Genomic DNA, 25,413 nt, shown 5'->3' on the forward strand with positions numbered 1-25,413 from the left:
ATATTGAGGCATCATGAAATTTCAATATTTCACCCATCCATGGCAGCCATTTGTCAAAATCAAAATTGAAAGTGCACCATTCACATTGAAAAACAGTCCACATTATTTGCCTTATTATTATTAAGATTGAGGTATATGAGATCTGTCAATAAAGTATAGGAGATTTTGAGGTGATACTGTCGCTTTAAGGACTTCCCACGGAGCGGGACGTCGCACAGCAAGAAGTCGGTTTCAGCATTTTATCCGGATATTCCACTGTTAAAGGAGATTTTTTTAATGAAAGACGTGCGGACAGATTGCAGCGTCGGCTCGCCGCGATGCTCCGCCACAGGAAAAACACCTCTGTTGGAAACCTTAAGGACAAGTTAGAACATACCCAGCTGTTAAACAATTTCTCATATACTCACTCCACTGAAAGCCATCAAAAGCCGCCTGGATTTTACAAATGGTTATCAACACGGAGGTGTTTTTCCTGTGCCGCCGCACCGCGCTGGCTGCGTTCCGATGCGCGGACCCGTCTTCACGTCTTTCATTAAAAAAATCTCCTTTAACAGTGGAATATCCATAAAATGCTGAAACCGACTTCTTCTGAAACTTCTCTGTTCTCTCACGACGTCCCGCTCCGTGGGAAGTCCTTAAAGCGACAGTATCACCTCAAAATCTCTCATCAGCTGTTAAAATTTTCACCGAAAACCAGCTTAATTTTTTGAACCGTGTCCACTTCGATGTGCCTCACAGGTTTAGAAAAAATTTTGATCAAACAAAGCGCCAGTCTCTCAGCAACTTCTCAGACAAAGGAATTCTGACGAGGGGCTGGACGACTCCTCCCACAAGGAGTGCTCACAGGCGAATGACGTCACCGACAGGCGTGGAAAAACTCACGCATGCGCACGAGGGTTCAAGCATGTCTGACGTAAAAACATATGAATGAAATCCATATAGTTTTTGAAAAAAATAAAAAGGACGTATACTTTATTGACAGCCCTCGTAGTATACAAATAATGAATGTTTATGAGTTCAATGGTACGAATGTTTTGTGAGGTGAAAGCTGGAACATACCATTCAATGAGGCGAAGCCGAGTTGAATGGTATGTTCCAGCTTTCACTGAATTCAATATTTGTACCATTGAAAGAATGTAAAAACATTCATTATTTGTTTTATATAATGGCTAAAATACATAATTATCATTTGATATTTTATTAATTTATAAACAACAGAAAAGGGGACGTACATTTTGGTGTTCCACTGTGATGTGTAGTCCAGTGATGCTGTGCACTGACTTCGGACTTCCATTAAAAACAAAACAAAAAAAAAGACTTTGTGTAGTTCCTCAGTCCAGCCAAAAATCATATCAGCGTTTTATGTTAGCAGCTCTTCATGCATCCAGAGGCTTACAGCGGAGTGGATTTTGTGTGTGTGTGTAGCAGCGTCAGTTAACTCAATCAAGTCATCATGTCGCTGTCCCGTGCGCGCGCACATGCAACCGGCTCAGTCTAGCTGTGTACCTCCTCAGTGCAGCGAAAAAAAAAGTCACGTCACAAATGAGTCCAGGTTTTCTTTCTGTCTTCCTGCTAACAGACAGCACAGTGGATTTGTTTTGTGTGTGTGTGTATGTGTGTGTGTGTGTGTCTTACAAGAATTAGCAGTGTCAGTTAGCTCAAATTATGTCTCAGGAGAGTCGTGTCCCCCACACGCACACACACAACCTGGTTGGCACTTGTGCGTACGTGAACAACAAAAATAAGACTGTATACGTCCTCAGTGCAGCGAAAAAAAAAAAATCACGTCAGAAATGAGTCCAGCTTTAGTTCTTTCTTCCTGCTAACAACCTCCAGGCAACACAGTGGATTGTTTTTGTGTGTGCGAGCACTAACATGCATGGGCGCCATGTGCGTGTGCACGAGGACGTGCACCCTTGCGCATGCACGTGAGAGTGCAATGGTACCAAACGTATGGAACCAAATTTGCACTCTAAATGGAACCAAGCCGCACGCTGAATGCAATGCAATGATTGGTGCTTTGTATGTCATGTGACATACAAAGCACCAATCAAATTACAAGAATCCACTCAGCCATTATATAATTTGGACCATCTATGACTGAATGTTATGGATTTATGGGGTAAAAACAGCAAAAAGGATGACAAAGGTCAGTTTGTACAGGGGTGAAAAGTTAAAGTTGTTCTAATTTTGGTAAAAAGTGATGTAAATTATTGACTGAGTTACTGGGGTATCAAAAAAGAATATTTTGCACCATCTGTCATCCTTAGTTATGTTACGGGGTTACATATGTCACATGTAATGGACTCCAATGGACGTTGACCTTGTTTGACCTTTTACTTTGGAGACCAAACATTCAACACAGTGAAAACTATTCCATTTATTAATCCTATTAGTTCAACCAATAATTTGCATCACATTTTACAAAAACTTGAGCAACTTCAGCTTTTGACCCCTGTACAAACAGAAACTGACTTTTGTCACCATTTTTGGTGTTTTTCACCATAACATTCAGTCATAGATGGTCCAAACTATACCTTTTTGGAATCTTTATGATCAGACAAATAATAATACAATAACATGCTTTTGGAGGGCGGTATGCATTTTCAAGAGGCCCGAAGTCCATGCCCAGTTGCCCAAAATGACAGCTATTCGCCCGAGTTAGACGAGGGCGAATAGCTGTCATTTTGGGCAACTGGGGATGGACGGAGGGACTCAGAAAAATGCATACCGCACGATAACAGCATGTTATTTGCATTATTATCACTTTTTACTGAGATACACAACACGCACATAAAAAGTTGGTTCACTTTAACTTTTGTTGTGTCGGCCTGGCACGTGCTGCTCTCCAAATTCGGCAGTGCGTCCTCATCCAGCTGGCTGCTCTGGCTGCTGTTCACTGTCGTACTATCCATGAGATAATCATCTGGAATATCCATATTGGGACCAACAGACACTTATCGCCTTTTTATTTATTTATTTATTTTTCCCCCTCTGCGGACAGTTCTTGGGCTGTGCGCTATGACGTCATTTGTTTACGCACAGTGGGTGGGTATAGCCAGGTAGCGTCGACGTAAATCTACGCTACCGGCCTACCAACCCCCGAGCTCGTCATCGACCCCCACCCCTTATATGTAGAGAGGTGTCCATGTCCAATCAACTGAATTTACACCAGATGGACTCCAATTAAGCTGTAGAAACATCTCAAGGATGATCAGTGGAAACAGGATGTGCCTGAGCTCAGTTTTGAGCTTCATGGTAAAGGCTGTGAATACTTATGTACATGTGATTTCTTATTTTTTTGTTTTTTTTTTATTTTTAATTTGCAAAAATCTCAAAAAACTTTTTTCACATTGTCATTATGGGGTATTGTGTGTAGAACTTTGAGGAAAAAGATGAATTTTATCCATTTTTGAATGAGGCTGTAACGTAACAAAATGTGGAAAAAGTCTTGATGCTGTGAATACTTTCCAGACGCACTGTAAAGTGGTTTAGCACAGCAGGTGGATCTGTAAGATAGACGTTGGACTATCAATATATCCCGGGCTTCAATTACAGGTGTGTGCTTCAGGTTATCTGTCTATGTCCTTGGAATAGACACTTCAGCTGCATTGTCTCAGTCCACCCAGTTGCATAAAGGAACCAGTCTTGACTGGGTAACTGGCATCCTGTCCAGGGAGAGTTTTAGACTCTCATTCACGTTACTCGACAGTATCCATGGATAAGCACCAGCCCAATGGGCTTCAAGTCTTGTGTAGGACTTACTTTGAATGTGGTCTGTTGAGAAAATGTTTGTCCTAATTGTGAGATGGAGAGAACAGTGTCACAGGAACTATCTCCACTGGTGTGGCTTATCTACAAAGCACAAACGTATTTATCCCACTAAAATTCTAAGTGGGCTCATCCTGGGTTGGTTGAGCCACATTTAAAACCTGAACCAGTGGAAGCTTGTACCACATGCATGGTGAGGGAGGTGTGGAATTAGATTTGGGCTACTTCATCCTGTAATGTGAACGTACTCTTTCAATCAATCAATTTTTTTATATAGCGCCAAATCACAACAAACAGTTGCCCCAAGGCGCTTTATATTGTAAGGCAAGGCCATACAATAATTATGTAAACCCCAACGGTCAAAACGACCCCCTGTGAGCAAGCACTTGGCTACAGTGGGAAGGAAAAACTCCCTTTTAACAGGAAGAAACCTCCAGCAGAACCAGGCTCAGGGAGGGGCAGTCTTCTGCTGGGACTGAGGGAGAGAACCAGGAAAAAGACATGCTGTGGAGGGGAGCAGAGATCGATCACTAATGATTAAATGCAGAGTGGTGCATACAGAGCAAAAAGAGAAAGAAACAGTGCATCATGGGAACCCCCCAGCAGTCTACGTCTATAGCAGCATAACTAAGGGATGGTTCAGGGTCACCTGATCCAGCCCTAACTATAAGCTTTAGCAAAAAGGAAAGTTTTAAGCCTAATCTTAAAAGTAGAGAGGGTGTCTGTCTCCCTGATCTGAATTGGGAGCTGGTTCCACAGGAGAGGAGCCTGAAAGCTGAAGGCTCTGCCTCCCATTCTACTCTTACAAACCCTAGGAACTACAAGTAAGCCTGCAGTCTGACAGCGAAGCGCTCTATTGGGGTGATATGGTACTACGAGGTCCCTAAGATAAGATGGGACCTGATTATTCAAAACCTTATAAGTAAGTAGAAGAATTTTAAATTCTATTCTAGAATTAACAGGAAGCCAATGAAGAGAGGCCAATATGGGTGAGATATGCTCTCTCCTTCTAGTCCCCGTCAGTACTCTAGCTGCAGCATTTTAAATTAACTGAAGGCTTTTTAGGGAACTTTTAGGACAACCTGATAATAATGAATTACAATAGTCCAGCCTAGAGGAAATAAATGCATGAATTAGTTTTTCATCATCACTCTGAGACAAGACCTTTCTGATTTTAGAGATATTGCGTAAATGCAAAAAAGCAGTCCTACATATTTGTTTAATATGCGCTTTGAATGACATATCCTGATCAAAAATGACTCCAAGATTTCTCACAGTATTACTAGAGGTCAGGGTAATGCCATCCAGAGTAAGGATCTGGTTAGACACCATGTTTCTAAGATTTGTGGGGCCAAGTACAATAACTTCAGTTTTATCTGAGTTTAAAAGCAGGAAATTAGAGGTCATCCATGTCTTTATGTCTGTAAGACAATCCTGCAGTTTAGCTAATTGGTGTGTGTCCTCTGGCTTCATGGATAGATAAAGCTGGGTATCATCTGCGTAACAATGAAAATTTAAGCAATACCGTCTAATAATACTGCCTAAGGGAAGCATGTATAAAGTGAATAAAATTGGTCCTAGCACAGAACCTTGTGGAACTCCATAATTAACTTTAGTCTGTGAAGAAGATTCCCCATTTACATGAACAAATTGTAATCTATTAGACAAATATGATTCAAACCACCACAGCACAGTGCCTTTAATACCTATGGCATGCTCTAATCTCTGTAATAAAATTTTATGGTCAACAGTATCAAAAGCAGCACTGAGGTCTAACAGAACAAGCACAGAGATGAGTCCACTGTCCGAGGCCATAAGAAGATCATTTGTAACCTTCACTAATGCTGTTTCTGTACTATGATGAATTCTAAAACCTGACTGAAACTCTTCAAATAGACCATTCCTCTGCAGATGATCAGTTAGCTGTTTTACAACTACCCTTTCAAGAATTTGAGAGAAAAGGAAGGTTGGAGATTGGCCTATAATTAGCAAAGATAGCTGGGTCAAGTGATGGCTTTTTAAGTAATGGTTTAATTACTGCCACCTTAAAAGCCTGTGGTACATAGCCAACTAACAAAGATAGATTGATCATATTTAAGATCGAAGCATTAAATAATGGTAGGGCTTCCTTGAGCAGCCTGGTAGGAATGGGGTCTAATAGACATGTTGATGGTTTGGATGAAGTAACTAATGAAAATAACTCAGACAGAACAATCGGAGAGAAAGAGTCTAACCAAATACCGGCATCACTGAAAGCAGCCAAAGATAACGATACGTCTTTGGGATGGTTATGAGTAAGTTTTTCTCTAATAGTTAAAATTTTGTTAGCAAAGAAAGTCATGAAGTCATTACTAGTTAAAGTTAATGGAATACTCAGCTCAATAGAGCTCTGACTCTTTGTCAGCCTGGCTACAGTGCTGAAAAGAAACCTGGGGTTGTTCTTATTTTCTTCAATTAGTGATGAGTAGAAAGATGTCCTAGCTTTACGGAGGGCTTTTTTATAGAGCAACAGACTCTTTTTCCAGGCTAAGTGAAGATCTTCTAAATTACTGAGACGCCATTTCCTCTCCAACTTACGGGTTATCTGCTTTAAGCTACGAGTTTGTGAGTTATACCACGGTGTCAGGCACTTCTGATTTAAAGCTCTCTTTTTTTAGAGGAGCTACAGCATCCAAAGTTGTCTTCAATGAGGATGTAAAACTATTGACGAGATACTCTATCTCACTTACAGAGTTTAGGTAGCTACTCTGCACTGTGTTGGTATATGGCATTAGAGAACATAAAGAAGGAATCATATCCTTAAACCTAGTTACAGCGCTTTCTGAAAGACTTCTAGTGTAATGAAAGTTATTCCCCACTGCTGGGTAGTCCATCAGAGTAAATGTAAATGTTATTAAGAAATGATCAGACAGAAGGGAGTTTTCAGGGAATACTGTTAAGTCTTCTATTTCCATACCATAAGTCAGAACAAGATCTAAGATATGATTAAAGTGGTGGGTGGACTCATTTACTTTTTGAGCAAAGCCAATAGAGTCTAATAATAGATTAAATGCAGTGTTGAGGCTGTCATTCTCAGCATCTGTGTGGATGTTAAAATCGCCCACTATAATTATCTTATCTGAGCTAAGCACTAAGTCAGACAAAAGGTCTGAAAATTCACAGAGAAACTCACAGTAACGACCAGGTGGACGATAGATAATAACAAATAAAACTGGTTTTTGGGACTTCCAATTTGGATGGACAAGACTAAGAGTCAAGCTTTCAAATGAATTAAAGCTCTGTCTGGGTTTTTGATTAATTAATAAGCTGGAATGGAAGATTGCTGCTAATCCTCCGCCCCGGCCCGTGCTACGAGCATTCTGACAGTTAGTGTGACTCGGGGGTGTTGACTCATTTAAACTAACATATTCATCCTGCTGTGACCAGGTTTCTGTAAGGCAGAATAAATCAATATGTTGATCAATTATTATATCATTTACCAACAGGGACTTAGAAGAGAGAGACCTAATGTTTAATAGACCACATTTAACTGTTTTAGTCTGTGGTGCAGTTGAAGGTGCTATATTATTTTTTCTTTTTGAATTTTTATGCTTAAATAGATTTTTGCTGGTTATTGGTAGTCTGGGAGCAGGCACCGTCTCTACGGGGATGGGGTAATGAGGGGATGGCAGGGGGGAGAGAAGCTGCAGAGAGGTGTGTAAGACTACAACTCTGCTTCCTGGTCCCAACCCTGGATAGTCACGGTTTGGAGGATTTAAGAAAATTGGCCAGATTTCTAGAAATGAGAGCTGCTCCATCCAAAGTGGGATGGATGCCGTCTCTCCTAACAAGACCAGGTTTTCCCCAGAAGCTTTGCCAATTATCTATGAAGCCCACCTCATTTTTTGGACACCACTCAGACAGCCAGCAATTCAAGGAGAACATGCGGCTAAACATGTCACTCCCGGTCTGATTGGGGAGGGGCCCAGAGAAACTACAGAGTTCGACATTGTTTTTGCAAAGTTACACACCGATTTAATGTTAATTTTAGTGACCTCCGATTGGCGTAACCGGGTGTCATTACTGCCGACGTGAATTACAATCTTACCAAATTTACGCTTAGCCTTAGCCAGCAGTTTCAAGTTTCCTTCAATGTCGCCTGCTCTGGCCCCCGGAAGACAATTGACTATGGTTGCTGGTGTCGCTAACTTCACATTTCGCAAAACAGAGTCGCCAATAACCAGAGTTTGATCCTCGGCGGGTGTGTCGTCGAGTGGGGAAAAACGGTTAGAGATGTGAACGGGTTGGCGGTGTACACGGGGCTTCTGTTTAGGGCTACGCTTCCTCCTCACAGTCACCCAGTCAGCCTGCTTTCCCGGCTGCTCGGGATCTGCCAGGGGGTAACTAACGGCGGCTAAGCTACCTTGGTCCGCACCGACTACAGGGGCCTGGCTAGCTGTAGAATTTTCCACGGTGCGGAGCCGAGTCTCCAATTCGCCCAGCCTGGCCTCCAAAGCTACGAATAAGCTACACTTATTACAAGTACCGTTACTGCTAAAGGAGGCCGAGGAATAACTAAACATTTCACACCCAGAGCAGAAAAGTGCGGGAGAGACAGGAGACGCCGCCATGCTAAACCGGCTAAGAGCTAGTAGCTACGCTAAGCTAGCGGATTCCTAAAAACACGCAAAGTGAATAATGTGTAAATAATTTAGAGGTGATTCAGCAGAAGGAGTGCTTTAGTTAAGGCACGTAAAGATTACACTGGGAAACAAATCGTAATCTAGATAACTAGATCAATCTAACTGCGCAGATTAAACAGCTAACAGATACAGAAAAACACCGCTGTGCTCCGGAACAGGAAGTGATACAATACCGCAGTGAGAGCCAACCACCACTTTGTGCACTCACAGCAGCTGCACCGATTCCACACATTACAGGTTGCTTCTTCACATGAATAATACCACCTTCTGTCTGCATCCTTGTTAAACAGTCTGTCCGCATACAGCTCAGGCTTATAAAGCTCCAATCTTAATGCAGACCTTTTAGCTCGCCTAATTGCATGTCTGTCATCATACAGCGCCTTTCTCTTCGGGCCGGGTTGTAATCCAAACACGCTTTAAGCTGAATTGAAGCGTGCTCCGTTTGGCAGCCATGATCCACAAAGCCCCGAGACGTCTTGTTATTTTGCATCAAATGAAATGTGACAGACAGAATAAATACTGTACGCGTTCTTTGAATCAAGGCGACTTCAAATTGGGACACAGCGAGTGACGTCAATGAACAGGTCCATGGAATGGTGTTTAAACATGAGCAGCGCATCTCTTGTTGCATTAATTATTGAGCGGGTTGTTCCTCACTTGGGTAGATTAGCAGTCAGTGCCTGGGGTCGTTTAAGGTACTGTGGTGTTTGTGCTTCTGGTTCCCTGCTGTTTGGATTGGCGCGCACAGGAGCGTGAATGCTCAGTGTCATCTGAGGTCGAGCACGTAACGCAGCGGCGTGACAACAGTATTTTTAGTGAATGGGTGTATAGATATATTATACCTTCACACAGGCATTGTGTAACCACTGTTACACACGGTAAGTGAGCAGCCGTGACAGAGCAGCAGTGATTGATTGAAGCGCAGACGTCTGCCTACCAAGCTCTGAAAATAATAAACTCTTAGTTTTAATTATATATCTGTCTGCTAATCCACTCACAGGATAAATCCATTTCATGAACAAGAGTTTCACAAAAAATAGTGAGAAGTTTGTGTTTATTTTTTAACTATGCTATTTTGGTTTGAAATAGGAGGGAAGGGTATTGCCAAACTTCTTGTGTGATGGGGTGCGTTAAACTGGACTGAAAGGTTTAGCCTATTCTGGAACAGAATAAGATCAACTTTATCTATCCCAAAGGAAATTATTTGTATTATTTTTTACTGTCACTACTGAAACAGTGACATTAAACAGTGAACAATGTTTTTTTTAAACACATTTGTACAACATGTTCGACAATATTGCACATAACACTGAAAACTCTGAATAGCTGTGTTCATTATGTATTCATCCGGGGGGTATACAGTCTGATTTTGACCTTGTTTTTTTCACCTGAAATTTACCTTATTTGTAGTCTTTCAGTAGCATAGCCCAAGCAGAGGATCAGCCCTTTGAGTCTGGTCTGTTTGAGGTTTCTTCCTCAATATCATTAGAGGGACTTTTAAGGTTAGACCTCACTTGTGTGAAGTGCCTTGAGGCAGCTTTGTTGTGATTTGGTGCTATGTAACTAAATCAAATTAAATTATTTCCTACTACTTTTTACTCTATTTATTTATTACTACCTTGTATTTTATCTGTTTTATTGCCTGTTGTAATTTTATTGTTAATTTTAATAAATGTATTTATGATTGGGGACAACTTGGTGCCCATTTTTTTAATTATGTACAGCACTTTGGTTGACTGCTGTCATTTTAAACGTGCTTTAGAAATAAAGGCTGAGTTGAGTTGAGTTGGTTGCCACAGGTAGGAAAGACCTCCTGTGGCGTTCTATGGTGCAACTCGGTGGTTTTAGTCTGTGGCTGAAGGTGCTCTGATAGGACGTCAGTGTGGCATGCAGAGGGTGGGAGGTGTTGTCCCGGATGCTGAGCAGATTCCTCAACACCCTCCTCTCTGACACCCCCACCACAGACTCTTGCTCAACCCCCAGGACAAAGCCAGCTCTCCTAATGAGCTTGTTGAGTCTGTTTGTGTCAGCTGCCTTCAGCCTGCTGCCCCAGCACACTACAGCGCAGAAGATGATGCTGGAGACCACTGAGTGGTAAAACATCTGCAACATATTTCTGCAGACATTGAATGATCTGAACCTGCTGAGGAAGTGCAATTGACTCTGACCTTTCTTATACACAACATCTGTATTTGCAGTCCAGTCCAGTTTGTTGTCTCTGTGGACACCCAGGAACTTGTAGTTCATAATGCCCACCTCAGTTCCATTGATGATAAATGGGTTCAGGCAGGACTTCAGTCTTCTGAAGTCCACCACCAGCTCCTTCATCTTAGATATGTTGAGCTGCAGATAAAAGGATGGATCTGGATTTGGAGGAGCAGAGCCAAGAAGTTATTTTTAATTCATTCACGTATTTAATGGGTGTTATAAAACTGTTTGCCCTGGTCTGGAGGGGGAGCCATTAATCTCTTATATTTTGGACAAGTTTATGATTTTTGCCCACATCTGAATTTCTTGTTTTACAGGTGTGAGAATGAGGCATCCTGAAAAATCTTAAATGTCTGCTGGGGTCTGGGGCCCGCTGTAGGAGCTCCTGGGTTTTAAGCAAAATTAGCCCAATTTTAAGCCTTATTTTGGCAGCCAAGCAGATGCTTGAAAAAAAAAAAAAAAAAAAAAAAATCAGGACTATTTCATCGAGACTGTCCTAAAAAAAAAAAAATCCAGAATTCAGGTTTTGTAACAAGATTTATCTGTCAAATAAATAAAATATAACCTAATTAATTAATAACGGTAAGTCCCTTCGGCTGCTCACTCGTTTGCACTCGGGGTCGCCACAGCACATCCGAGGTGGATCTGCATAGGTTTCATGCCGGATGCCCTTCCTGACGCAACTCCACATTATGTGGAGAAATGTGGCAGGGGTAGGGCTTGAAGCGGGAGCCTTCTGGACTGAAACCAAGTGCACTAACCACTGAGCCACCACCCCTAAACTAATTAATAATATGAAACAAAAATAAAAATTAAGTGGGGTGAAATGGATAGAAAAATAAGATGCTTTGCTGATCATTCTCTCTTCCATAAAGGTTATGTTTGATTATGTGCCGTTATGTGATCGTCTCTGTTTGTTTGTAAACACTTTCAATGTGGTGAAGGCATTTTGGGACAAGATGGTTCATGGAAGAGTGGGGTAAATATTGGTCGCAATGCAGATGTGCCTAAAAAGAAAAAAACAAACAAACAAAAAAAAACAATAACAAAAAAATCCTGCTTTCTCACATGCTGCATCACAAAGATCTGAGGGGTCATAATCCAGATATCCAACAGTCTTCTGACTTTGCAAGAATGGAAAGACAGAAATAGGGATACACTCTAATCAGTTCCCTTTTTGTCCCCCGTCGCCCTTACGGAGGAGGGACATGCTGTCGTTGCGTCCATTTGAAACACTGTTTGCCCTATAACTTCTTACAGATTTGATTCAAGTTTACCAAATTTGCAGCAGGGATGCATCCCTTGAAGGTCTAGGTCAGTTTTGATTATGAGTGACCTTGACCAAATACTGAAGGTCACAGAGCCAAAACTAGTGTTTGTGTATTATGAATACCGTACACTCAATAATTTTCCAAGGATTTCAGACTGGTTCAGTCAAACTTGCAGGAAACATGCATCCTTTCAAAGTTTAGGCCAACTTCAGTGATGTCTGATTTTGAAGGTCACAGGGCCAAAAACATCCGCAACACTGTACTCCCAATAACATTTCAAAGAAATATTCACAGGTTTACAAAATTGGGAGCAAGGACACTTCTTTTGAAGGTCTAGGTCAAATTAGATGATGGATGGCCTTCACTTTGATTTTGCAGCCATTTAAATATTGGATTTAAATGGCTGCAAAATCTGCAAATTGGATCAGATCCGGATCAAACTTTGTCAGTTGATAAATGATGGGCTCAAATATGAGAGATATTCTATTTTCTTTGACAGAGATAATTTTTGAAAATTCTTTCAATGTTAAAGATAGATTTTTCCAGTTTTCCAAGATTTTTCCAGACTTTGCCTGTTGACCTATGACCTTTAAAATTGAATCAGTTCTTATCTATCAGGAAATGGATCGTCAGTAAAAATGTCATAACGCTATATAAAAAATTGTGGGCTCCAGTCTGTTCACAAACAAACAGGGGCGATAACATAACTTCGTTGGCAGAGGTAATAATGAGATAATCAAGTACTTTAATGGGTTTTTCCATGTAACAGTAACATGCGTTTACACCACATTTCACTTTAATCTGAATAAAAACAGAACATGTCCTCCTAGTTGGAGGACAGAAACATTGAGCTTTGACTTGGACTTCTATTACAGTATATTAAAAAAAAAAAAATCAGATCTAATTATAAAATTACAGATTAATTCCAGATCAAATTCTCCAGTTCAAGATCTCATTCATAAACTAGGACCACAAGGCCACATATTACTTAAAATGTCTTCTGGATTGTGGGTCCAAAATTTGTTCGGATCAAATTCAAAATAAAATCCCTATTATTTATTTATTTATTTTACAACATTTTCCACCTGCTCAGCAAACTTCATCAACATGCTCTCACATCTTTAATTAATGTTGCAGTGTGCCAAACATTCTTCTGGATGTCAGTTCCAGAATATACTCCAGATCACCTCCAAAATGATTTCCCTGATCGTTATTTATCTGCTCACCAAATGTCATTGAAATCCATTCATTACTTTGTGAGTTGTCCCGCTAAAAGGCAAACAAATGAAGACCTTAGCTCCTTGGTGGAGGTCATAAATTTTTTATGTTTTGTTTTCTTATAGTTCAGCAGAGAGCCATTGTGACTAATTAAATATTTTTTAGTGTTAATTAAAGACCTGCATAGACTTGGTGTAATATATTAAATCAGACTGAAGAGACAGCGATTTGCATTCAACACTGAATACAGTCGATTTGCAGCGAGTTCACTCCCGGATTCTCAGGGTGGGAAAACTTTTGTTTGCCGACTGAAAAGAAACAGGCTGCGCTTATTTGTGAATGAAGGGATTAGCTTGAACACTTCACCCCAACAAGGACCATGATCCTATCTGGTTGCCTGGACACATGGTTTTGTTTCGGAGGCAGCGTGAGAGCCTGGCCGGCTCCCCACCTCGCTGAATAAGAGGCACATTATGAAGGCAGCACGTGCTAAATTGCATGAACATAATTTTAGCACAAATATGCCAGAATCGCACGAGCCGCGCTGCATGTCACGCAAGCCCATCAAAGTGCACGTAGTAAATGCATTTCACAATAGGGGAGAAGAATGGAGAGAGATTCAAAAGTAGATCCCAAAAACAGCCCAACTCAACTCTGCAGCCTTTGAGGAACCTCATTGATTACGTGGTTTCCAGCCCATTGAGGGCCAAGGGTCAGGAGGTCATCTGAGCCTTAAAAAACAAAATCCCAAACCCTTTGTGTGGATACGGGTCAGAGAGCAGAGGCCAGCAACAGCCGGCCTCAGCACTCTCACAGAGCAGCTTTTCTGTAAAACTCCATGCAACAACAGAGAGCTTTTTCTTTCTTTTTTTTTTTTTTTTTTGAAAAGTTTTCTGGCATGCAGTGAGGCAGGTAGCGGGGAGCCCGACCACACACACACGTCACTGGTTCTGAAGGTTTTGTTTACTCTTCAAGACACTATTTGTTATTTTTATTTGCAGCATCAGTTGTGCCGAATAAAAACCGAATCGACCGCTGAGCTGTTGTCACTGTCTGTCAGTGTGAGATCAAGATTCTTTTGACAGAATATTTGTCATATTTTTAGTTGGCTTTCGGTATTGTTGATGACACGAGGATCAGGATGGAGATCAGTGAACGTCTGTTGCTGCTTTAGGGAGTCATGCCCCCCACCCCCCACCCCATCCCACTTCACTCAACCCCCAAAACGTAATACCTTTTTGGGCAGACTGAACAAAGTACACTGGCTGCATTAAAAACAGATATCTGTGACATAAACAGTGTGCAGTGATGATAATTAAAACAGCTTTCAAATATCTGTGATAATCAGCTCGTTGAAGGCTGTGAGCACAGCGGACACATTGGAACAGAAAGAACTCCCCCTGCTGGTAGCAGCAAATACTGCAAGTGAGAACGTGGATCAAAGATTCACATCAGGACACGTAGAGAAACCATGTGCTGGATAATTTGAGGCAAAATGCATTAAAGTTACAGTGTGCAGGAATTAGGGGTGTTTATTAGCAGTGATGGAATAATAATCTGTTTGTTTAATTTTAACTGCAATAATAAATTGATGTTATTTTCATGAGCTTAGTATGAGCTGCCATGTTGATACAGTAACCCGACAGGGACATACTTTCTCCTTGTTTGGCATTTTGTAGCACGGCTGTAAGAACTGAAGAATTAAGAAGAGGAAGCAGTGGTTGCTCCCATACACACGGTCTACTGGTTGCTAGCGCAGGCTAACAAGTTTAAAACTTCTCATTTTTGTGAAAAGGAAGATCACATATATTGCTGATCAAAGAGAAGACAAGGGAGCATGAATCTCCTTTGTCAAAGACGCAAAAGTATAAAGAGAAAGAAAACTGTGACCAGCAATGTCATAATGCAATATGCAACCTCACCACTAAATGACAATAAATCCTACAGACTGTAGCTTTAGATTTTCTTGATGATCCAGTATGGATCAAAATGCACAACGCCGACAGAAACATGTTGCTGTACATCAGATGAATCATTCAATGCTGATGATTTCTACATAAAGAAAAGAAGGGATGAGGACTTTCAGGATGGCACATCATAGGTGGTAGAATCCAGATCCTGGTCTAAATGCAACCAATGATGTTGAAGGTCTGAGTCATACTGAAAGTCCATTTTCTCATTTAGAATGATTTTATCAGAGACTGTCAAAATTACAAATATACCACAATACTCCATAAGGAGGACATATGTCATATATGAACGATCCTGGTCTCAAAAGAAGATCAAGTCCAAAATCAGAATCCCACGCAGTACAAATGTGCACACTAACACATGGGAGGACAATTATCACTCTCAGCAGAGCACTCGAGTTCTGCTCTGCTTTGCTCCTTAATTATCTCTTCAGTCATTTTTAGCGTAAACGGATCATTCTCCAGGCTTGGCTCTTGCACGGTGAACTGGCATCGGTTATGTATGACTCAGACAGAAAGTAAAACTGGTTATAGAATGAGAGGATTTCCCAGACGGTCAGCGGAAAAGAGGCCCTTTTGTCTTTTACTGGGTAAGATAGAGCTTTGGGTTGGAGGAGCTGCACGTCCAACCTGTGACTAATGGGTTTGGTCAATAAAAGGCCTGGACCTCATTGTGAGCCCTTTGTGCCAAATTGCACAACAGGTGCACTTCAGTCCACCAGATCATCTCCCTGCACGATGTCTTCAGATCCGAGACTGTCCACCACCCTGGATTCTTTTTGTTAATAATCGCTGGTAATCGGTTCTATTAGAATGCTTTCCTTATTTTTATTGGAACACTATTGTGGGGGAAAAAAAAGAAGCAACGTCATTTAAGACGCGCTTTGCCTGATTGTAGTCATCGACAAAATGCCAAGGTGTCGGAAAACGTCTGGCTTTGTTTGTGCAAATTGTGACACTTAGGGAACAATGGCTGGTGAATGTTTTTGATTTATCCCTGAAAAAGTGAATTCACTTGATTTGTTTTTCCCCTCTTTTCACGCTGAGCAGGCTTGTCTGTTAACTTGATTGAACCTAAAGCGAGTGTCTGACACTCTTCCCTCTTAGTATGAGCGTGCCGTATCCCTTTCCCTGCGTTAATTCCAATTTAATTGCCAGTTGCCTCAAGGCACTTCAATAACAGTAACAAATGATTTGATTTAGTGGACCTCATCAGACTGCATTTTAAATGCGACACAGCAACCCCACTTGAATTCCAATGAAGTGCTGGCACAGTCCTCTGTTTACTAATGATCCTCCGCTGGAGATGTCTGATTGAATCCGAGTCGGGAGCGGTGGGACCTGCGAGCATTGTAAATGATCTGCAACCTGAGCACACGGAGAAATAAGGTCCTCATAATCTGGCATTAACGCCTCGCTCTCCACAATATGGACATTGTGTCCAGAGAGACTGATTCATGTTCCTGCATGAGCGGTCCAGAATGGAAACGTGCGCAGGCGTACGCAGCCTGTAGCTCAAGTGTTGACTGTATGACAGCCAATGGATCTTCTTCACATTGCTGTTGTGACTTAACTACCCCGCCAGCGGCTCCCCATCTGTATTCGTCTCCACACTCTGTGCAACAGGAAAGCAGCCCCTAAGAGATGCCAGGTCACACACAGGATTAAACTGGATTGTGTTTTTTCCTGCAGTCCCGCCTTTAATGGCTTGATATCACTACTTAACATTCTGCACAGAGCGCGTAGTGTAGGCATCGTTTAGGGTGGAGCTACCATCAGCCGCTCTTTGAGACACAGGACTTCACAGGATGGCGCTGACTCCTGATGGGGAACGAAGAGAATAATTACACATCTAACACGCCAGGAAGAAGCCATTGATTGTGTGATTGGCATGCTGTGCATTGTGGGAGAAAATTTCTTAAAGAAAACAATGACTTTCATGGTTTAAAATAGAACGTATAAAGCCTCCGGTTGAAAGTGCCTCTGGGCTTTTAGGGGAGTTAGTTTAGGTAGAGGCGCTTGCTCTTTGAAAGAAGCTTTTCCCTCAGAGGACTCGCGCAAAGTTGAAGTGACCCAGTTTCCCCACTTAAGGCCCTGTCTGTGCACGGTACTGAAATAACTGCACGTCTCTGTCTTGTGCCTTCTCCAGGGACTGATATGGCGGTGTTCTGTCTGCTGTGTGCAAAGCGCTTCCAGACCCAGAAGGCCCTGCAGCAGCACATGGAGGTCCATGCAGGCATGCACAGCTACATCTGTAGCCACTGTGAGCGCCCCTTCCCCAGCCACACCACACTCAAAAGACACTTGCGCTCTCACACGGGTAAGAGACGGATCATTTGCACCATTATCATCATCTGTCGTGTTATCTCTTGTAGCAGCGGAGTCACACGCAGCAAGGCGCTTGTCATGACAAAAGCGCACGGCTGTGTTTATTTTTGTACCTGGGTTCCTTTCCTAAGGTTACGAGCTTTAACCTTTTATGCTCTGAGGAGAGGAAAAACAAAACAACTTTCTTTATTATCACCCATTATTCTATTGTTAGATCAAACCACAGCCTTCAAAATGTCTTTAAACATGTTCCCATCACATATGCTGTTTGGAAATGACAAGAACCACAAACACAGAGCAGTCCTTTATGTAAGAAATAATAATTTAAGACATTGATTCTTTTTTTTTTTTAATTTCATGCAGTTGGTGATATATGACCACCTCATGTTTTCCTGAGATTTCCTTTGGTGGAAGGTCTACCTATTGATAGAAAAATTGCAATATTCTGGATTCCTAAATTAAATACCCCCACCCCCTCCACCTGGGACTCTAGAAGGGTCAGTTAATTGGGTCAAGATTCAACTTCTTAAAAATTAACTGTTGAAATTGAAAAATCTTAATGTGACAGTGACTGTCCAGCTTCATTTTAATGTCATTCTGGCAGGGACATCTATAAAATTGCAGTTCTGGATGGTAGTTGACACCACCACCTATAGGGGGCACTGCAAAACATTAAATTGTGCTGAAATAATACTTATAATTGAGGCATGTCTGTCCGACACCCTCAACATCCCAAATGAGTTTAGCCTAATACTGTTCCACTTGAAAATAATGTTGGGTAATGAAGGCGCAAAAGTCTTGTATTGTAAAACTGTGTGTTATTGGTGGCGGTGGTGCTGGTGGTGGGGGGGTCACATGTGTTAATGCACCCTCATCAGATTTGAATGAACCTTTAAAAAAGAAAATCAGGGCGCTTTGAGTGTAAGATTATTGGGGGTAAGCTGTATTAACCCTTCTGACATTAATCAGAATGAAGTTGGGCAGTCACTGGTACAGTGAGAGTTTTTTTTTTAATAATTCCAATTTTGGCCCTCAGGAAATTAACCTTTTTAGATCCTGTTAAAGAAAAAAAGTTTGGTTTCTAGGGTTAATTTTAATTTCTATCAACCTGTAAAGCCTTCACACACACCCCCCCCGCCCCCCAAAAACACCAAACAAACAAACAAAAAAAACTGTTTTGGCACATCTGAGGAGGTCTTATACTTTAAAACAAACCCACTTGAATGTTAAATACATATAATGCAATGCTAAAATACTCTCTGCAGCATAAAAATACAAACCAGAATGTGACCTTTTGACCTCTTAAATAGGTAAAAGTTAGCCATCATTGACTTGTGCAAGGGCTGTGACCCAAGATTGGTCCCTGTGAATTTGAAGACTCTGACAGTAATAGGACTGGACTTATGCTGAGCACAGACAGACAGACGGATGCAAAGTATTCGCAATACCTGATGGCCATATTTTGGTGTCGACTAAAAATTGACTGTTAATTAATAATGTGAGTGTAAAAGCTTTGACTACTTCAATGTCATTGATGAAAGCCTACTTCAAAATCTATAAAGGCAAATCGGTGAGAACAGATACAGTAGAAGTCCCATTTTCTGACTAATTTATTATCCGAGGTCAAAATATGGCCAAAAGATATTGTGAAGACTTTGCGTCCATCCGTGTGTCCGTGCTCAGTGTAAGTAAATGGTAAAATGGTAAATGGACTGCATTTATATAGCGCTTTTCCGTCTGCATCAGACGCTCAAAGCACTTTACAATTATGCCTCACATTCACCCCGATGTCAGGGTGCTGCATACAAGGCGCTACTACACACCGGGTGCAATAGGGGATTAAGGCCTTGCCAAGGCCCTTAGTGATTTCCAGTCAGGCGGGGATTTGACCAAGGATCTTCTGGTCTCAAGCCCAACACTTAACCACTAGACCATCACCTCCCCCAAGTCAGTCCTATTACTAAGTCCAGCCCTATTACTGCCAAAGTCTTCAATTCACAGGGGACATTCTATGGACACTGACCTTGACAAGTTCAAAGATGGCTACCTTGACCTATTTTTAGAGGTTTAAAGGTCACATTCTCTTCTTATTTTTATGCTCACGTGGCTGAGGTATTTTAGCATTGCGTTAATTTTATTGTTAGAAATCTGGCACCCCACCATTTACGTCACAGGAAAAAGTTTCACATGATTCATGGTGACAGTGTACACTGAAATTGTGTGTTTGTCTTGATAAACAGTTCTTAACTCCTGATGTGCAATGATGGCCGGTAACACGTACTTACGTAACGCGTTACTCTAATCTGACCACTTTTTTTAAGTACGAGTAATCTAACGTGTTAATCTTTCAAATCAGTAATCAGATAAAGTTACTTCTCCATGTCACGTGCGTTACTATTATTTTTCATTGTGGGTCGATAACAGCATAAACTTGGTCCGTGGGCAGGAGGTCGGGGTTCGACTGAAACTGCCCACTTTAAGTGAGCTGTGAGCTTTTCATCCGCGGTTTTTTGCAGCTGCTCGACTCGTCCTCACCTCTTAAAGCGCAGTGATCAGCACACCTGCACTGAACTTTACAAAGACATTTTTATACTTTTTTTCCTCCTTTATTTAGAATTCTGAGCTGAGCGCTCTGTATCTGGTGCGTTAAAAACAGCTGATCCTCCGCGACGCGTCAACAACCTAACACTATTTTCCACTCAAAATGCACCTAACCTCTCTTTCTGAGGACCACATGATGTGAAAACGCCATAAAACTTTCTTACCTGTAAATCTGGTCATGTTTTCTGCATAAATAAATGTTATCCATTCTTTGTGCTCAAACGCCAAAGCAGGGGCGTAATCTAGATGGAATGGGGCGTGGGGCAAGGATGTGCCCCCCTCCCCCACAACACACCTAGATTAAAGGTGCAATTTTGAAAGCCGTTTTTACTACAACTAATATTGCTTAAAATAATAATAATTTCGACAAGTAAAATGTTTAGAGAGAATTTAAATGTTAGAAAAATGTTAGAATTTATAGTTACCTTTATAAACAATGTAGGCTCGAAATTGCAAGTTTTACTGTTACAGTGCTGTCAACAGTTAATATGAGGTCAAGAAAGACGTCTTTATGGTACTTTTTATTAAACAAGTATTTATTTTTCATTGAGTCAAGAAAGGGTGACTATAAAGTGAGTTTTGGCAAAAACAGGTATCATTGTCATGTTGAGGTGGCAGAGGGTTGTTGTCGGCAGCTGGGAAAAGTAACTAAAAAAGTAACTAGTAATCTAACTAGTTACGTTTACAATTGAGTAATCAGTAAAGTAACTAAGTTACTTTGTTCAAAGTAACTGTGCAACACTGCTTGATGGCCACCTTCTCTCTGAGCTACGATAAGTGTGTAGCTACGCAGCAAATTTGTCGATGTTAAACTTACACTGTATGTCAGTGTAACATTTTAACATTCTGATCTCAATTTCAACGAGAATATACACCACATTGGTATCACATTGTAGTGTTAAATCACAGTGATAATTTACCTCTCTTCGGGTGTTAAACTCCATGACTGAGTGGGAAATGAGAAAAAGAAGAAATGTCTAAATATACAATACACTGAAATTGCATCACTGGCGACTGGTATGGGCACATGTAGACCAAAAGTCTGTATGTGTACACCCTAACCTTTTAAGGTGTTATATTTTAACACCTTGATAGTGTTATTTGGCTAACTCTTACATCTTGAGGAAAAAGTAGTTTTTGAACATTAGGGTTTGTACAGTGCCTCAGAGGTTGCACTGTTGCCTATAGTTAGGAGGTTGTAGATTTAAATCCAATCCAGCATTTTTGGAAAATCTGTATAGCTTCATTTCGAAAAATGTATTAATTGGAGCAAGTAGCTCAGTGGATAAGGAAGTCACCTGCCAATACATAGACCTGTGTTCAAATCCCACTCTTACTACCAATCTGTGTCCGTGGACTAGAAGCTATGTTAGGCCTGTTAGTCTTACTTAGAAAAGTGTAATCTGGTAGTGCTGACTTTCTGACATAGTGTAGAGTATTATTAACACTACTCAGTGTTAGCCAGTGTTTACTTTTCAACACTGTGTTGAAATAGCTAGGCAAATGTTAAACAATTAACACTTTAAAAATTGTTAAAATTAATACAGCAAAGAGTGGACACGGACACTTTTGCAATGTTGCAATCAGTGTTAATTTGACACTGGTGATTTTGTTTTTGTAAGGGCAGAATAAGGAAAATTCAAGCAGCATGAATTAAATCTAGCAGCGGTTCTACTGTTTCAGTTTATTTCAAATGTTGGTTAAAACAGATGCTACACGGACCACAACTGTGTAAAAGAGTAGTACTGCAAGTTACCAATAACAACCGCTTGTACGTTAGCAACATTCTAACGTGCGAAGCTAGCATAATTAGCTAGCACAGTCACTGTACATGAAGAGAATGAATTGTACATGAGGTATTGTGGTCGTTTTTGGAAACAAAATGGTGATTTAACACTGAATAGTGGACACACACCACACACACATCTTTCTAGTGCTAACTTAACACAAATCCAGCAGCGCTTCTACTTTGTCAGTTTACTTTCAAATGTCAGTTAAAACACATGCTACACGGATCACAACTGTGTAAATCAATCAATCAATCAATCAATCAATTTTATTTATATAGCGCCAAATCACAACAAACAGTTGCCCCAAGGCGCTTTATATTGTAAGGCAAGGCCATACAATAATTATGGAAAACCCCAACGGTCCAAAACGACCCCCTGTGAGCAAGCACTTGGCTACAGTGGGAAGGAAAAACTCCTTTTAACAGGAAGAAACCTCCAGCAGAACCAGGCTCAGGGAGGGGCAGTCTTCTGCTGGGACTGGTTGGGGCTGAGGGAGAGAACCAGGAAAAAAGACATGCTGTGGAGGGGAGCAGAGATCGAATCACTAATGATTAAATGCAGAGTGGTGCATACAGAGCAAAAAGAGAAAGAAACAGTGCATCATGGGAACCCCCCAGCAGTCTACGTCTATAGCAGCATAACTAAGGGATGGTTTAGGGTCACCTGATCCAGCCCTAACTATAAGCTTTAGCAAAAAGGAAAGTTTTAAGCCTAATCTTAAAAGTAGAGAGGGTGTCTGTCTCCCTGATCTGAATTGGGAGCTGGTTCCACAGGAGAGGAGCCTGAAAGCTGAAGGCTCTGCCTCCCATTCTACTCTTACAAACCCTAGGAAACTACAAGTAAGCCTGCAGTCTGAGAGCGAAGCGCTCTATTGGGGGTGATATGGTACTACGAGGTCCCTAAGATAAGATGGGACCTGATTATTCAAACCTTATAAGTAAGAAGAAGAATTTTAAATTCTATTCTAGAATTAACAGGAAGCCAATGAAGAGAGGCCAATATGGGTGAGATATGCTCTCTCCTTCTAGTCCCCGTCAGTACTCTAGCTGCAGCATTTGAATTAACTGAAGGCTTTTTAGGGAACTTTTAGGACAACCTGATAATAATGAATTACAATAGTCCAGCCTAGAGGAAATAAATGCATGAATTAGTTTTTCAGCATCACTCTGAGACAAGACCTTTCTGATTTTAGAGATATTGCGTAAATGCAAAAAAGCAGTCCTACATATTTGTTTAATATGCGCTTGAATGACATATCCTGATCAAAAATGACTCCAAGATTTCTCACAGTATTACTAGAGGTCAGGGTAATGCCATCCAGAGTAAGGATCTGGTTAGACACCATGTTCTAAGATTTGTGGGGCCAAGTACAATAACTTCAGATTTATCTGAGTTTAAAAGCAGGAAATTAGAGGTCATCCATGTCTTTATGTCTGTAAGACAATCCTGCAGTTTAGCTAATGGTGTGTGTCCTCTGGCTTCATGGATAGATAAAGCTGGGTATCATCTGCGTAACAATGAAAATTTAAGCAATACCGTCTAATAATACTGCCTAAGGGAAGCATGTATAAAGTGAATAAAATTGGTCCTAGCACAGAACCTTGTGGAACTCCATAATTAACTTTAGTCTGTGAAGAAGATTCCCCATTTACATGAACAAATTGTAATCTATTAGACAAATATGATTCAAACCACCGCAGCGCAGTGCCTTTAATACCTATGGCATGCTCTAATCTCTGTAATAAAATTTTATGGTCAACAGTATCAAAAGCAGCACTGAGGTCTAACAGAACAAGCACAGAGATGAGTCCACTGTCCGAGGCCATAAGAAGATCATTTGTAACCTTCACTAATGCTGTTTCTGTACTATGATGAATTCTAAAACCTGACTGAAACTCTTCAAATAGACCATTCCTCTGCAGATGATCAGTTAGCTGTTTTACAACTACCCTTTCAAGAATTTTTGAGAGAAAAGGAAGGTTGGAGATTGGCCTATAATTAGCTAAGATAGCTGGGTCAAGTGATGGCTTTTTAAGTAATGGTTTAATTACTGCCACCTTAAAAGCCTGTGGTACATAGCCAACTAACAAAGATAGATTGATCATATTTAAGATCGAAGCATTAAATAATGGTAGGGCTTCCTTGAGCAGCCTGGGTAGGAATGGGGTCTAATAAACATGTTGATGGTTTGGATGAAGTAACTAATGAAAATAACTCAGACAGAACAACCGGAGAGAGAGTCTAACCAAATCCCGGCACCACTGAAAGCAGCCAAAGATAACGATACGTCTTTGGGCTGGTTATGAGTAATTTTTTCTCTAATAGTTAAAATTTTGTTAGCAAGAAAGTCATGGAGTCATTACTAGTTACAGTTAATGGAATATTCAGCTCAATAGAGCTCTGACTCTTTGTCAGCCTGGCTACAGTGCTGAAAGAAACCTGGGGTTGTTCTTATTTCTTCAATTAGTGATGAGTAGAAAGATGTCCTAGCTTTACGGAGGGCTTTTTTATTAGAGCAACAGACTCTTTTTCCAGGCTAAGTGAAGATTCTTCTAAATTAGTGAGACGCCATTTCCTCGCTCCAACTTACGGGTTATCTGCTTTAAGCTACGAGTTTGTGAGTTATACCACGGAGTCAGGGAGTACTGCTGCAAGTTACAGTAACAACTACTTGCTGTGAGTTAGCAAAATGCTAACAACCCAAGCTAGCATAGTTAGCTACACAGTCGCTGTACATGAAAAGAATGCATTGTAGACAAAGACTTGCGGTCTGTTTTTGGAACAAACACAATTAACACTGAAAGAGGGACACACACACTCTTTTCTAGTGTTAACTAACACAATCACAGCAGTGCTTCTACTTTGTTAGTTTACTTCAAATGCTGGTTAAAACAAATGCTATATGGATCACAAATGTGTAAATGAGTACTGCTATAAGTTACAATAGCCACGTGTTGTCAGTTAGCAACATGCTAACAAGCCAAGCTAGCATAGCGAGCTAGCTAGCAAAGTCACTGCACATGGCGGCTTGTGGTCTGTTTTTGGAAATTTGTATACTTAGAGGGAAATGTCATAAAATGTTAATATGAAGCAGGTAATACACAGTATTTTGGATGGTATCTCCCCCGCCCCCCCACAACAACCTTAAAGGCCAGCAGTATCAGGACAACGTATGATTAGTATCATGGTTTACCAGAATCCTTGGGCCAATGTTCACCAATGTGGAACTCCGTGGCAGCAATTTGTGCTTGAGTAAATCTGTCACTTCCTCAGGGAAATCCAGACAGAGACACACATCACTGCAAATTACACTGAAATTGATTGATTTTCTCTTCCAAATTCCACTGTCAAATGGAAGAGTGATCACAGCGTAATTGTACTTCAGTAAGCTGGTGGCACCATCTGGTGCAGTTGGATGCAATTGTTTTGTGTGTTTTTTTTTTCCTTTTCTTTTCAGAATCTAATCAGAGACTTTACTGTTGTAAGGTGGCACCTTTACAAATGTTAAACCATCCCCGTATCTTTCAGAGTGGATTTTTAGAAACACCCCGGGCTGGCCTGACTGAGTACAGAG

At 41.0% G+C, this 25,413-nt stretch overlaps 1 protein-coding gene across 1 annotated transcript in view; it reads left to right on the forward strand.

Moving 5' to 3' along the window:
* The window catches only part of LOC117509439 (zinc finger and BTB domain-containing protein 16-A-like), an 87,214-nt gene that overhangs the window by 43,751 nt on the left and 18,050 nt on the right, over window positions 1-25,413 (forward strand). The window contains exon 5 of the mRNA XM_034169137.1: window positions 17,270-17,440. Coding sequence (XP_034025028.1) covers window positions 17,270-17,440 — 171 coding nt within the window. The remainder of the gene's footprint in view (window positions 1-17,269; window positions 17,441-25,413) is intronic.

The sequence above is a fragment of the Thalassophryne amazonica genome, chromosome 4 (assembly GCF_902500255.1).
Source record: "Thalassophryne amazonica chromosome 4, fThaAma1.1, whole genome shotgun sequence".
Taxonomy (NCBI): domain Eukaryota; kingdom Metazoa; phylum Chordata; class Actinopteri; order Batrachoidiformes; family Batrachoididae; genus Thalassophryne; species Thalassophryne amazonica.